The 16,557-nt window shown below is 41.3% G+C and overlaps 1 protein-coding gene across 1 annotated transcript in view; it reads right to left on the bottom strand.

The window, feature by feature from the left end:
* Positions 1–1,746: 1,746 nt before the first annotated feature.
* Positions 1,747–16,557, bottom strand: part of LOC130038598 (spidroin-1-like) — a 50,221-nt gene continuing 35,410 nt past the window's right edge. The window contains exon 4 of the mRNA XM_056130432.1: positions 1,747–1,862. Within this exon, the coding sequence (XP_055986407.1) occupies positions 1,817–1,862 (46 nt within the window). The 3' untranslated portion in view covers positions 1,747–1,816. The remainder of the gene's footprint in view (positions 1,863–16,557) is intronic.

Raw genomic sequence — 16,557 nt, 5'->3', positions numbered from 1 at the left:
CTTCCCTCTGCCAATGTCCCCAGTTTCCCTTTCAGCCCCAACCTGCCTCCTTAAGCACATGACAAATTTACTTTATGTTGCTTGCCCCAACAAAACTTAAAGAAACGGCAAATAGAATGATCAGAAAAGAAATCGATAAGAGCCAATTTGTGATTGCTATACTATTTTAACCTATGTAAACAAGGAAATTAAAACCACTTAATACAATATAAAAATATCTATTTTCATTTCCACATGGGCTGGAGCGATAGCACAGCGGTAGGGCGTTTGCCTTGCACGCAGCCAACATGGCCGACCCGAGTTCGATTCCTCCGCCCCTCTCGGAGAGCCCGGCAAGCTACCGAGAGTATTTGATATGCCAGACACAGTAACAACAAAGTCTCCCATGGAGACGTTACTGGGCCCGCTCGAGCAAATCGATGAACAACGGGAGGGCCTTTACCTTTACCTTTACATTTCCACATGTAAGTTTTCAACTCTGGATCTAAAGTACATTGCATTAAATTTTTATACTTGGATCTATTCCGTAATAGGTTTTAGTGTGTTCTGATCACTGTAGTAGTCTCCATCTTTTTCTTTCTTGAAATAATTGATTTCTTTGACCCTGTTCTTTAGGTATACTTCTGTAATTATATTTCTTTTCTTTTTTTGTAATTTTTTTTGTGTAATTTTTTTCTTTCTCTACTTTTTTTGGGGGGATGGGGGTATGGCCACACCCAGTTATGCTCGGGGCTTACTCCTAGGGCTCTGCACTCAGGTTATCACTCCTAGTGGGTTTGGGGGGTGAAGGGGGACCATATGGAGTGCCAGTGGGTCACCCTCATGCCAGTGGGTCACCCTCATGGAGGCAAGTGTCTGAGCTGTTGTACTATCTCTTTGTTCCCTAAAATAAAGTCTATTTCCAAAGAACTATAATTCTAAGAGCAACAATTTCTTTCTTTTTTTCCTTTTTTTTTTGTGAAACAGATTTTTATTGATAGATTTGGTTGTAAGGGTGACACACATTAATTGTGATATATATTTACTGTGTTAAAATGTCATAGAGCCAAACCCCCCTGGAACAGCAGATGTCCAGGAAAGGAAGCATGATGCTTATTATTATACTGACAGGAAATAAAGACTTGTAGAGGGATATACATACATATATACATACATACACATATATGCATATATAAATATTTGGGCTGTAAGAGCAACAATTTTAATGTAAATTCTAAAATGCTAAAGTTTCAGAAAAAGACACATTTCTTACAAATAGTTTTCCATTCTGAACTCTGCCTTATACTTTTCATAGTAAAAGCAACCTAGATAAACCATTTAATGCACATGTTCATAAGTAGAAAGTGATACTGGTAATAAATGTATTTTATTCTTTAAAATAAATATTTATAAGCAGAGAAAATACCAGAACTACTTATGCACTCATAAGGAAGATGATTAAACTAAAATAAGGTTGCAGCATTGCTACACAAGGACTTTTGAAATGTTATCCAGTTTTTTTTCTTCAAAGTAGTCCCCTTACCTCAGAGATAAAGGTAAAGGTAAAGGCCCTCCCGTTGATCGTCGATTTGCTCGAGCGGGCCCAGTAACGTCTCCATTGGAGACTTTGTTGTTACTGTGTCTGGCATATCGAATACTCTCGGTAGCTTGCCGGGCTCTCCGAGAGGGGCGGAGGAATCGAACTCGGGTCGGCCATGTTGGCTGCGTGCAAGGCAAACGCCCTATCGCTGTGCTATCGCTCCAGCCCCTCAGAGATGTGGCTAGATAAAACTGTATTTCCAATTTTCTCCGAGCAGCTTTGACCTATGCTTCCATCTCATGAATTCCAAGACAGTATTAAACTGATGCATATTTTCATAAATCTGTTTAGGAAAAGAAAAGGACTCACTTAAGACTAAAAGAAAACTTGTCAGAACAACACATACCCATTTTTCAAAGCTCGTCATGTGCACAATTGACTCTACTGGGGGGAGGGAGTCCCACAAGCAGTGCTCGGAAGGGGCCCGTTCTTGGCAGGAGAGCGGCAGGGGCCTGAGAACATGGTGCTGCTCAGGTGCTGAGGAGGACCCTGACCTCACTGGTGGTGCCTTGGGGTCTCCAGTCTGCAGTCAGCTGGTGAGGCTAAGGGGAACTTGTGAAGATGGGGCTTGCACCAGGGTCAGCCGCATGTAAGCACTGTTATCTCTCAGCTCTAAAAACTAACATGTTCAGTGTAAAAGCAAAGGAAAGTTCTATAGTGCATTAGAAGCCTGTCACTTTGTTTTCCCAACCTCCAGGAAGTCTTCATTTTGAGTATTTTCTTTTCCTACAGTGCCAGAGATCAAATCTAGGGCCTCATGCTTGTGAGGTATGCGCTCTTCTGCTTAACCAACATGTCCAGTCCTTCAGTTTTTAACTTTACAAAGCAATAGCAATTTTGTGGAAAATTTACTCTACGTGAAACTTCTAGATTAATGTAGACTTTGTGAGGAGGAAAAAAAAAAACCTCAAATGGAAAAACTTCAAAGTAATATTAAACTTCCAATTCTGCAATTCTAGTTTATTTATGATTTTCTTTACAAGTCTTATTTAAGCAAATATATGATCATTTAATTTTTATTCTTATTTTCACATTTTAATCACAAAGTTTCGGTAGGTTTCAACTCTGTTACTACTGTCCCATGTATGCTAAGGCAACAATCATAAAACTCAGAGATGGAAAGCACTAAAAATTTATTTTAAAACATGCATGCTGTCTACTTAGAGATCTTAAAAACAATTTCACTGAATGCATTTTGGAGGGGGGGGCTTTTTGGATCACACCCAGCGATGGTCAGGGGTTACTTCTGGCTCATGCACTCAGGAATTACCCCTGGCGGTGCTCGGGGGACCATATGGGATGCTGGGAATCGAACCTGGGTTGGCCGCGTGCAAGGCAAGCGCCCTACCGGCTGTGCTATCGCTCCATCTCCCACTGAATGTATCTTTTAACAATGACTTCATTAAGCAAAAACATTCTATTCATATCTTAAGAGAAAATATTTTTAAACTGTATGAACATTACTTATGTCTTACTGTAAGGGCAAAATGGTTATTGTTTTCAAGTCTATTTAAAAGTATCACTTATGGACTAGAGATATAGCACAGAGGTAAGGTGCTTACCTTGCATGTGGCTGATCCCAATTAGAAACCCGATACCACATACAGTCCCTTGAGCCCCTTCAGGAGTGATCTCTGAGCACAGAGCCAGGACTAAGCTATCTGAGCACTGCCAGGTATGGGTCCAAACCAAAAAATGGAAGAAAGGAAAATTCACAATCAAAAGAATCTTCAGGGGCCAAAAAGCTTTAACAGCTGAGTGCATTCTTTGCATGCAGGAAATCCAGGTTTGATCTCACACACTACATGGACCACCCTGGGCAAAGAGCAGGGATTAGCCCCTGTGTCTTGCCAGGTATATTCTAAAAACAAAAATCTTCAAATATACCGTCTTCAAATCTCGGAGAGCCCGGCAAGCTACCGAGAGTATTCGATATGCCAGACACAGTAACAACAAAGTCTCCAATGGAGATGTTACTGGGCCCGCTCGAGCAAATCGACGATCAACGGGAGGGCCTTTACCTTTACCTTTACCAAATCTAGTAGTATCAAACCAGCTAAGCCAAGTATTAGCCCCCGAACTTCAGGCTCAGGAGGTGGAATACATGCCCTGCATGGGCCAGGCTCTGAGCTCAAAACCAGTCCCACACAGCAGATCCGGTGGTCCCCAAGCTCTAGCACAGAATGTACACTGTAATATAAACTATTACTAAATAATATATATTGTGATCTTATCCTAAAATTAGGCCAGAGCGATAGCACAGCGAGTAGGGCATTTGCCTTGCACGCGGCCAACCTGAGTTGATTCCTCCGCCCCTCTCAGAGAGCCCGGCAAGCTACTGAGAGTATCTCGCCCCCATGGCAAAGCCTGGCAAGCTCCCCGTGATGTATTCGATATGCCAAACACAGTAACAACAAGTCTCATGATGGAGACATTACTGGGCCCGCTCGAGAAAATCAATGAACAATGGGAAGACAGTGCAACAGTGCTATCCTAAAATTATCTCACTTGTTAAAATCTTTGGTACATTAACTGGAAAATTCAAACATCATGCCATTTGGGTTGTAAGTTCTCAAACAAACATTGTAATTTAGGTTAGTTTACCATGACTTCTCCCATAAAGTATGTAACCACATAACACAGAAAGAGAGGTCAATTTATGAACAGATTATATTCTCAATATTCCCAAAGAGCTTTTTGTAAATTGGCTATTGGCTTGATTTTCAAACTCATGTGTGACTTTTTCCCATAAAAGAAAACAAACAATGATATTAAACCCCTACTAGAAATTAACTTTAGTGTACAATTCATAGCATTCCTCTCCTCTGCTTAAGTGCGTTTTCATATCAAACCAAAAGTTCCTTATTGCTGTATCCTAGAATCTAGCACAGTTAATGACATAAGTGGAATTTCAATCAATAGCTAATTTGAGATGTTGAGTAGCAACAGTTCAAGGATATGAAACTAAGTTGTCCAGAAAACCTTACACATCTGAGCTACAGCAAAGAAGAAAAAAGCAAGGGTAAAGGATCAATATAAAAACTATCAACTACCAGCAAAGAAATTACTTTCGCACCTGCATATACTTTTCTAGCAAATGGCAACACTATCTAAACTAATCGCTGAAGTTGAAAATCTTTTTTTTTTTGGGGGGGGGGTTTGGATCACACCCAGCAGTGCTCAGGAGTTACTTCTGGCTCTGCACTCAGGAATTATTTCTGGTGGCGCTTGGGGGACCATATGGGATGCGAGGGATCATACCCAGCCGGGTCAGCCACTTGCAAAGCAAGCACCCTACCAGCTGAACTATCTTTCCTGCTCCTGATATTGGAAGTCTTTTATTTTGTTTAGTTTCTGGGCCGCACTTGGAGATACTCGGGGTCATTCCTGGCTCTGCACTCAGGAATTACTCTTGGCAGTGCTTAGGGGACCATATGGAATGGTAGGGATCAAGCCTGGTCAGGCACACGCAAGGCAAGCACCCTACCTGCTGTACTGTCTTTCTGGCCCTGACATTGGAAATCTTAAGATGACCAGTTCTGTCTCTCTATGCTTCACTTACTATAGCTAAATACTGTCCAATCTAACTGATATATCTTTAAAATCTGTCAGTGTCAACTCCATACATATTATATACTACATACTCAAATTTTTCATGTGGCCTGCCACCATTCTATGTCTTTCACTTTGCCCATGTTTTAAAATTACAACTGTGCTTCATGAAAAGATTATAAGCATCATGTCATTAAGAAAATACCAATTAAAACTATAATGATACTACTATGTACCAACCAGAATGTCTATAATCAAAATGCACAGTAACATAACCAATGTTGCTATGGAATGAAGAAATCAGAATTCTCAAACATTGTTGTAGAAACATAAAATGATGCAAGGCCAGAGAGATAGTCCAGAGGTGAAGGTGTCTGCCTTGCCTGTGCTCACAATGGTTTGATCCTGGCACTAAATAGGGCCTCCCAAACATTGCCTGGAATAACACCTGAACACAAAGTGAGAACTTAAAGGGTGTGGCCCTCAAACAAAACAAAGATTTAAAATGCAGATATTTTAAGAACAGACCAGTAATTTCTTGAAAGGTTAAATACAGTAACCTAAGAGACAGTACAGGGGCTAAGGCACTTGCCTTGCATGTGGCTGGCCCTGGTTTGATCCCTGGCACTGCACATGTTTCCCTAAGCACAGAACCAGGAGGAAATCCTGGACACTGGGTGTGCCCCCCTCCCCCCCCCAAAAAAAATAAAAGATTAAAACAAAAACACCCCCAAGCATCACTGTATCTACACAGCATACCACACTGCTAGGAATGGTCCCTGGACCCTGTAAACACTGCTTGGGTAGCCCCCTACCCCCATTAAAAATTTTTTTGGATTGTTTTTCGGGGGCACACCTGTCGATACTCAGGGGTTACTCCTAGCTGCACTCAGGAATTACTCCTGGTGGTGCTCGGGGGACCATATGGAATGCCGGGATCGAACCCAGGCCAGCTACGTGCAAGACAAAATGCTCTATCCATGTGGTGGCACTGCTCCGGCTGCTAAAAATTTTTTTAAGTTAAATATACACATAAACTCACGATGTGATCTAAAGTTCTTTCTATGGAACGCTACCTAAGAGGAATAAAAATGTGTGTCCACCGAATGATCTCTCTCATATGCAGGAGATGACAAGAACACAGTAGAGGAACAGGATTGTCCAAAGGCAACAGAAACTGAGAAGAGGACTTCAGGAGGATGCACACCACAGAGGAGCGAAGCCGGGGTAAGATGGGGAGGGGACACTGAGACAGTGGTGGAGGGAGAGGGTCACTCTAGGCGACAACGTCCAGATTGTTGGGCATGAAACTGTATTGGTAACAGTACTGCAAACCATGGTATCTTAAAAAAATAAAAATTAAAAAGAAAACCAACCTCCCTGTAACAAAAAAAGGGGAGGAGGAGGGACGCTGAGGACACTGGAAGAGGGAAGTCCACACTGATGACAGATTAATATTAGAACACTGTATGCCTGAACCTTAAGAATGAGTAACTTTGTAAATCAGTGCCTTAAAAAATTATTTTTTTTAAATGTATCTATAAAACTTATAAAGTCATGCTGCTGTGCTTGACAGCACAGGGTTAGTTAAGTTGCTTGACCTGCATACGGCTAACCCAGTTCAATCCCCGCACAAAACAGTTCCCTGAGCACAGAAATAGTAACAGCCCCTGGGACCCAGGGTGTCACCCAAATGTTCCCCTTCCACCTCTCAAAAAAAATCGTATGTTCCCAGCAAAAAATTGTGTATATATATATATATATAGCCACACTTGAAATGCTCAGCCCTGCCCAGTACTTGGAAGTCACCCTCAGCAGAACCTGGTATTTAATCTGGGGCTCCCATATGCAAAGTTGTCCAGCCCTTTGAGCCATCACCCTGTCTCTCAACAGTACTTTTCCTATTACCCAAAAAATGAAACAATCTAAATGTTTGTCAACTGTGAACAGATAAAGGAACAAAAAATTTCATATATTACACACATACATTTAACATCAACCAATCCTAAAAATAATATATTAAGTAAAGGCAAACCACCACCTCTTATACGAGTCCATGTATATGAATTAGCCAGAAAAAGCCAATTGAGAGATTGAAAAGCAGAGTTGTTGCCTAGAGCAAGAAGTGGGAAATGAAAAACTTCATAGAAATACTCATAAATATTCACAGCTCAACTCTAAAATATTTGCTAAAAATAAAATACAGTATGCTTTTAAAAATGTCAATGACTTCCAATGCTGTACAAAATAATGGCCACATTGTTTAAGAGGGCTTCACAGATTTCTATAATCTGCTTCTAGTCTACTGAACTCCCACCTATCTTCTGCTAAAACCTCTGTCAGAAACCACCTGCTAGACACATTAAATTAATTTGCTATTTCCTAGATTCCCCAGGCTATTTTGTGCCTCTACCTTTCTTCAGAGGTGCTATTCTAATTAAATCATCAAAATAGTCCTATGTTTGTTTTCTGCCAGTGGATTTTCCACTAATCCTTACAAAGCACCACCTTAAATACTCACTCTGCTGTTCAACCCTCCACTTCCAGTTTAGCAGCTACTCGTTCCACAGGAGTTTTGTAATAATACATTACAGTCACTGAATTATGATCATCTCTTTTTATAGGCATGTCTGCTTTATTAAGATAATCTCTGAGTAAACCAACATTTTACTAATGTTAGTGATTTGAGCATAGTACAGTGACTTCCAACAGAAGAGAAAATGAGTTCTTGACCACAAAGAACTTGTATAAGGTTACCGTCAGTATCATACACCAGAAAAACAGGAAGTCAACTCATGTCACTTAAGTGTTTGTCAGTGTGGATCAGATAAACAGTCACACAGACACATGGCATCATTTTTCTAAAATGAAATGTTTTGGTGTCAGAGAGATAATACAGTGGGTAGGGCACTTGCTTTGCATGCAGTTGACCTGAGTTTGATCCCCAGCGTCCCATATGGTACCCTGATTCCCCCTGGAGTGATTCCTGAAGTACAAAGGCAGGAATAACCCTGAACACATTTGGGCGTGGTCAAAAACCAAAACAAAATAAAATGAGAGGTTTACCTATTTGTACCAGCATGGGGGGGGGGGGGGGGAAGCAGCCTGAATACATTAAAGTTATATATACATATATATAATGTATATTGTTATACAAGTTGTATATGTATATGTATATATAACTTAATATACATTACTCCTCGAGGGGTCTGGGGATGGCTTAAAGGAAGAGAGCCTGCATCGCAAATGGACTCAATTCCTGCACTGTCTCACATGCACCACGAGTAATCTGCATAGGACTGCCACCTGGGATTCCCTGTGTCACAACAAAGTCTGTGATCCCCCTCACACCACACCCAAATGGGTGTGAGCACAACTAAAAAGTGATCCCTTGTGAACTTCACAACTAATGTATGTGAGGACCACAACCAGGTGTGCGAACCCCAACAAACATCGAAGCCAAAATGCATGCCATCACAGGTGCAAATCCCAGTGAACACTGGAGGAAGGACTACACATCAGCATGTTAGCACCACACCCAAGTGTGTACAACCCCATCAACAACAAAAGGAAAGGGAAGGGGATCTTCTATTAAAAGGTTATTGCACTGCAACCAGATGTGCAACCCCCAGCAAACAAGACAAAAAAGCACATGACCCCACACACTACAACAAGAGAAAGGGAGAGGAAGAGGGAAAAAAGGAATGAAAGTGAATAAACAAACCCATAACTCATACTTCCTTTCTATCTCTCCCTTCACAACTTTCTAAATAAGTTCCATTTCGAATAATGAAGTGTTCAATCAAAAACTTTCTTGTCTCACTTGAAAAAGAATTAAAGGAAATCAAATAAATATGATAACACTCCTGGGGTCACAGATCACCAGATCTGTGACACTAGGCAAAACCGGGAATGAGGTCCACTAGTACCACCCCAGATCTGTTGAGTATGACCCCTGCAATAGACTTTGATTTCTAGATGAAAAATCAAAACAGGCAGGGGAGAATGTATACCTCACATACATGAGGGCCCTAAATTCAATCTCAGGCACTAACAAACCAAGAAACAAAACACTGAAACAGCTATGACGAACTCTTTTGGAGAAAAACTGAGAAAAGTTCATGGGCAGTATGTCACAAAATAAAACTGCTATGTTATTACAAAACCTCTTAAATATGGTATTAACTCTAGGAAAGCCATGTTATTCTTAGGGAATTCAGTAAAATATTAGGGCTAAAGTGTCAAGATGTTTACAGTTTACTTTCGAACAACTGAACTTTAAAGTGTGTTTTGTACCAATCCACACAATTGGGGGTTGAAAGGGAGGGGTGTGGGGTAATTAGGGGAGGGAGGTGGGTACACTAGTGATGGGTGTGGTGTTGAAATTATGTGGAGGAGAAACTATCATTAACAGTATTGTAAATCACAGAATCTCTATCAATAAAAAAACTAAGAAGTAAAAGTCTTTTGTAAACAGAACATGCATGAGGTAAAATGACAGCAAGTGATGAACTTAATTGAAATGGATACTTAATAGCTTCAAATTTTCTACTAATTTTAATGATTTTTAAAGCATTTGATGTACACACTTTAATTGTGAATGACATGTATTTTAGTAAGCAATATCATGGTGATATATTGGATCATACCATTTTTTAAATGCCCTCATAGCAAACATATAATAAAGCATATTTGTCAGAACTACTAAAACAAGGTACTAAAAGAGTAGAATAAATTCATTTAAAATGTGAATATCTGAAAAAATAGTTATATTTTACGAAAATGGTAATTACCCTATCACCTCAAATCACTTATCTATCAAAGATGCACTGGTTATGTTGGAATTCGATCTAATTTCCTTCTGTGTAATATTTGGTTTACTTATTATTTACTGAAAACTTAAAATTTTACCTTTGTAAAACATCCAAGATGTGTGCATCTTTGAGAATAATAATATTTTAGAAATTATAGAAAATAATTTTCAATTAACAGCACGCATAAATACCATCCCTTAAATGAGAACATGCAATCTAATCATTTCCAACAGGAGCTGGAAAAAAGACTAAGTCCTTCCTCACAATGCTGGATTTGAGGATGCTGGTATGTTTGCAGGTGGTAGATACGAAGAAAGTCTTAGCTAGGAAGCTGACATTTACAGTTTTCCTCTCCATGTGATGAGAGGCAGGTGAGTTAATTACTTAACAGCACCACCTTTTAAATCTGTGAATCACATGCCTAAGGGAGGGGCACATCTTATTTGATTACACTGGTTGTTGCTCATCCTGCTTATATTGTAACAACCAGTATAATCAAGTAAGATATCAAAAAGAAAACTACAGGTTTTGCAGAGTTCCAGACAATTAGCAGTAACCATCCCAATACAATTCACATAATCCAGTAACCTACATCCATCTTCTTGCAAAATATATCCTGCCGTTTTGGCACTCCGTTTGTGAGGTTAGACAGGCAAGGATTTCAAAGAAATAGTTCTATTATCAACAGGTGAGACTGAATGGGGAATCAAATCACTTCGTAATACTGCCAAGGACACCACAGTAAAGTTTTAAATATTTAAGACAGTTCCTTGCTAGAGAGCAACACTGAATCAACTTGGAGGGTCAAGCCATAAATATATTAAAGCTTAAATAACAGTCTGGAGTACAAGTATTGTCATATCACCACACACGAGGATAAATGAGAAGTACAGAAGACCATTTCTTCATAGGTGGAGAATTACCATGGGCTGGATTGAAAGAGGCCCTCCAAACACTGCCAAGGGTTTGAGAACATACAGACGAGGTGGTAAAGGTTCAAAAGAGCATCCAAAGAGGTGGCCTTGGGGACACAGAAACAGCACCTCCGCCGGGCCCTCTATGCACCGAGTCCTGTGGTCCAACCTCAGTGATAAATACAGAGCCACATCAAACCCATATCCACGGCAGATAGCAAGGTTCAATTTAGCTCTCTTTTTTCAATCATGCTTTCAAGATTCACAGTCCTGGGCTGGAGCGATAGCACAGTGGGTAGGGCATTTGCCTTGCACGCAGCTGACCCGGGTTCTATCCCCAGCATCCCATATGGTCCCCCGAGCATGGCCAGGAGTAATTCCTGAGTGCAGAGCCAGGAGGAACCCCTGTGCATCACCGGGTGTGACACAAAAAGACAACAACAACAAAAAAAGATTCGCAGTCCTCCTTAATAGAGAACTTTCAATATGTATATGTTTCAAATCTACCTACAATTATTTTTAGGAAGGAGATAAAGAGAAAGTAAGAGTCTACATTCAGAACAGAGTCCCATGATAGAGTCCCAGCTCTACCGCTTACCTAAAACAATACTTTGACCAAGTTGCATAATGTTCTCTGAAATTACCCAGTAAAATACAGGAACAATAACGGTTCGTAGCTGAAAAGTGAGGATCAAAGAAATTAATGTAGGTGCAGTACTTAGAAGGCTGGAGCAATAGCACAGCGCTTAGGGCGTTTGCCTTGCATGCAGCCCACCCGGGTTTGATTCCTTCGTTTCTCTCTGAGAGCCCAGCAAGCTCCCAAGAATATCCCGCCCACATGGCAGAGCCTGGCAAGCTCACCGTGGTGTATTCGATATGCCAAAAACAGTAACAAGTCTCACAATGGAGACATTACCAGTGCCTGCTCGAGCAAACCGATGAACAGTGCTATATAGTATTTAGAAGACTGTCAGGCTAATGTACGTATTTTCTAAGTGATCACTGCTCTGTATCAAAGGGTAAGGAGTTCTGTTTTCAGAGATTCTTGTTCTGTTTGGGGGCCATACCCAGTGGTGCTCAGGGTTTATTCCTGGGTCTGCGCTCAGGGATCACTCCTGGCAGCTCAGGGGAGCATATGGGATGCCAGGGATAGAACCCAGGTCAACCGCAAACAAGGCAGGCACCTTATCCACTGTACTATCCCGTCAGCCCCGAGAGACTAATTCAAATTTCCTATGAGGGATACAGATGCAGGCAACTGTATGGCGAGGGAGCAAGCACTACAATCCGAATGTGCACAAGCACCACGGCTAAATGACTACGGAGAGCCCTAAAAGTAGTTTAACCGCAACTAAAGGGGAGAGCTCTGCGGAGAGACCATTGAGAGCCACAATGATGCATGCGGGACCTCGCCGGCAGCATCAACAAAAGGAAAGGAATGGGTAGGAAAGAGGAAAACGAAATCAATAAATTCCACAGACTGATTTTTAACAAGAACAATTCTCGGTGAAATATCTGAGTCACTAATAGAAATGTAGCTTTCAATACTTAATGCTGAATAGTATCAGATACTGTCTGGTTGATGTGAAAACAAATTTATGCAATTAGGATATTATTCTCTGGGGCCAGTGCAATAGTTTTGCTGGGTAAGGTACTTGTCGTGCACATAGCCAACCCAGGTTCCATCCCTGGCATCCCATATGGTCCCCCGAACCTATCAGGAGTCATTCCCGAATGCAGAGCCAGGAGAAAGTCCTGAGCACCGCCGGGTGTGGCCCACAAACAAAAGTATCATTCTCTATTATTTGTTGGTTTGTGTTTTGGGCATGGTGGAGAGGTGACACACCTGCAGTGCTGAGTGGTCTACTCCCGGATGGTGCTTGGGGGTTACTCCCAGCAGTGCTCCAGGGTTATGGAGTGCCAGGGATTAAGTGGGCTTAGCCAGTGAGCTGTCTCTAGAGTTCCTGTTCTTTGCAATTATTGAAAAGCATTAATTTAATATTTACTATGTGCCAGTTATTGTGCTCAAGTTCTGTACACTTATGATATTATCTTGAGTAACTCTTAAAAGAAACTTACAGGGGCTGGAGCGATAGCACAGTGGGTAGAGTGTTTGCCTTGCACAGGGCCAACCCCGGTTCGATTCCCAGCATCCCACCTGGTCCCCGAGCACTGCCAGGAGTAATTCCTGAGTGCTTGAGCCAGGAGTAACCCCTGTGCAACACCGGTGTGACCCAAAAAGAAAGAAAAGAAAAAAAACTGACAGGGCAAGTACTTTTACTACTTACATATTACAGATAAAAGACTGAGGTTCCAGGCATGATTTGCATGCAGAAGCCCTGGGGATCCAGTTCCAGCACTCAAGGTCCCCTGAGCACCACCCAGTGTGCCCTTCACCAAAAGAAAGAAAAATTAAATGGAGGCTCAGAAAATTTTTGTGTTAAAATGATTAGTAAAAAAATTTAACCTACTAACCAATGGAAAAACATCAGAAATGGCAAAACTGAAAAATGTGAGAACAAGTAAAGGATGTTTGGAGGACACGCTCGGAATGTGAGATGGGTGCTGAAAGTAAGACTATAGAACAAACACGATGGCCACTCAATACCTCTATTGCAAACTACAACACCCTAAAGGAAAGAGTGAGCCCCTGTCAGAGGCAGGTGGGCTGGAGGGGATAAAGTGGGGGGTGGGAGGGCTACTGGGTTCATTGGAGGTGGAGAATGGGCACTGGTGGAGGGATGGGTACTCGATCACTGTATAACTGAAACCCAAGCACGAAAGTTTGTAAGTCTACAACTGTACCTCATGGTGTTTCACTAAAAAAAAAAAAAAAACAAAAAAACTTCCCAAGAACCAAAAAAAAGTGAGAACAAGACTCAACTATTTCTGAGACTTAAAAGCATTAAAACTTTTAGATCTCAGAAATGATGATGAAAAACAAAGGAACATACATAGCAAAAGATTTTTTTCCAAAACAAATGTTTTATGCCAAAAAAACAATAAATCAAGCATTAGTTAGTAAAATTAATTTTCACATTATCATCATGCAAGAATCCAGGGGAAATTGTTTATAGGAGTCTGAAAAATCTAATGAATAAACAACCAAGAACCAAGATTATTCTAGAAGGGCCAGAGAGACAGTAAAGCAGGGTAAGGGCTTGCCTTGCATGCAGTAGTCCTAAGTTAGATCCCAAGGGCCACATGTGGTCCCCCAAGCTTGGGGAAACAAAACAAGCAATAGAAAACATGAAAAAAAATTCTGTGGGGGAAAGAGTCATACCCTTTGATGCTCAGGGGTTACAACTCCTGGCTCTGTGTTCAAATCACTCTCAATGAGGCTCAGGGGATGAGGCAGTACCAGGAACTGAACCCAGGACTCTTATAAGGTCAGTGTGCACTTAGCCTATTAAACAATCTCTTTGCCCCTGAAGAAATGTTTTTAACTCTTCAATAACAATAACGATGCATTAATTTTCTTACTGTGAAACTCTTGGATAGGAAATACATGATAAAATAAATGGATCACAGTCTTAAATTTAAATGTGCAAGACTCCTAGAAATTAAAATGGAGAAAAATTCTAGATAACCTTGGTTTTGGCAATGATTTATTGGCTATCACATCAAAAGCACAAGCTATGAAAGAAATAATTCATGAGCAGGACTTCATTAAAATTTAAAGCTTTTGCTTTACAAAAGACAATGTCAAGAAACTGAGAAGACAAACCATAGACTAGAAGAAACTATTTACAAAAATATATCTGCAAGGGCCAGAGAGATAGTACACCCATAGTACACCAGGTTAAGGTGTTAGCTTTGAATATCGCTGATGTGGGTTCTATCCCTGGCTTCCCATATGGTCCCCAAAGCAGCACTAGGGGTAATTCTTGCGTGCAGAGCCAGGAGTAACCCCTGAACTGTCGGGTGTGGTCCATGAAAAAAAAGATTTAAGCAGTCAGACAATAACTTTGCACTATCACACACACACACACACACATACACACACACACACACACACACAGAGCAGGTGAAGCTCAAAAGCAAAATAAAATCTTTAAAAAGGAAAGAAATATGAATGCCCTGCCACAGAGGCAGGGTGGGATGGGGGGACGGGGGGGTGAGAGGGATACTGGGATCAGTGGTGATGGAGAATGGGCACTGGTGGAGGGATGCGTACTCAATCATTGTATAACTGAAACCCAAGCACAAACATTTGTAAGTCTACAACTGTACCTCATGGTGTTTCACTAAAATTTTTTTTTAAAATCACATGTATTGAGTCATGTTTTAATTTTGAAAAACAGAAGGAACTTTTAACAATTAAAGTGTAACCTGAATGCAAACTAAAAAAAAAATAAAAATAAAAAGGAAAGAAATAAATCCATATGTTAAAGTCCCAACCCCCAGTGCCTCAATATAGGATCTTATTTGGAAACTATTCTCACACCATAATCCAATAAACAAGACCCGGATTTAGATCCCTGCCAGCACCTCTGAGTGACCCACAAGTACCAGTCCACTGCAAAGTCAGAGTATCACGCAGTGAGACCCAAAGACCAAACCCATGAGCCCACCCTGCCTCTCCAGCATCACCTGGAGTGGCCTCTAATTTAAAGAGAGAGGGAGGAAGAAGGGAGGGGAGGGGAGGGAAGAGGAAGGAAGAGGAGGGAAGGGAGGGGAGGGAAAGGAGGAAGGAAGGAAGGAAGGAAGGAAGGAAGGAAGGAAGGAAGGAAGGAAGGAAGGAAGGAGAAAAATTTGGAAAATTTGGAAAGAGGCAGGAAGAAAATGGCCATCAACAACCCAAGGAATAGCTGAGGCTGCCAGAAATACGGAAAAAGGCCTGGAACAGATTCCCCCCTAGTGCCTTCAAGAGGTCTTGACCTACACCTTGCTTTAGGATGTCTAGTCTCAGACTGTTAAAAAAAAAAAAAGTTCCTGGTATTCTAAGTCAAAAAAAACAAAACAATTTTTTGGTGGGTAAAGAAAGACTGTTTTCATAGAAACTGAGATGTGAGAGGAAAGAAAGGGAGAAGTATGTGTTCAAGAAAGAACACGGGCTTCTCTAGAGTGAAAATAGGCAAAGAAGCTGAGACAAGCAAGTGAAATATACATCCAAGGGAGAACTTGGGCTCTGAGAGGCAACAATCAGGATTTTTCTAAGAAAAAAAGAATTAAAGAACTTAAGCTAAAAATACTTTTTACAGACTATATACTTTCACCAAATAGAGATGATTAAAAAACTAAATGCTTGGCTTATTCTTGGGTTTCTGTTTCCCAGCTCTGCACTCCTGGTGGGCCAGGGAAGCACATGAGATGCCAAGGATCCAACTTGGGTGGCCAGGAAAGTGCCCTACCTGCTGTACTATATTGCTCCAGCCCCCTTTCTCTTGGTTGTTGACCACACAGATGGAAGAAAACAGGGCTGGAGATACAGTACAGTGGGTAGGATGTTTGCCCTGCACACAGCCAACCAGGGTCCAATCCCCGGCATTCCATATGGTCCCCCCAAGCACTGTCAGGAGCACTTCCTGAGCGCAAAGCTAAAAGTAATCTACTGAGCATTGCCAGGTGTGGCCCCCAAAACAAACAACAGTTCTGCGCTATAAACACACACACACACAGACACACACACAAGCTATCATACCTCAGATCTGGTTTAGAGGCAGAGCACATGCTCTGTTTGTGTGAGGCCCTGAAT

The sequence above is a fragment of the Sorex fumeus genome, unplaced genomic scaffold, assembly GCF_029834395.1.
Source record: "Sorex fumeus unplaced genomic scaffold, SorFum_2.1 ptg000078l, whole genome shotgun sequence".
NCBI classification, from domain to species: Eukaryota; Metazoa; Chordata; class Mammalia; order Eulipotyphla; family Soricidae; genus Sorex; species Sorex fumeus.
The sequence above is the reverse complement of the archived record's forward strand: the minus strand, read 5'-3'. Positions and strand labels throughout refer to the sequence as shown.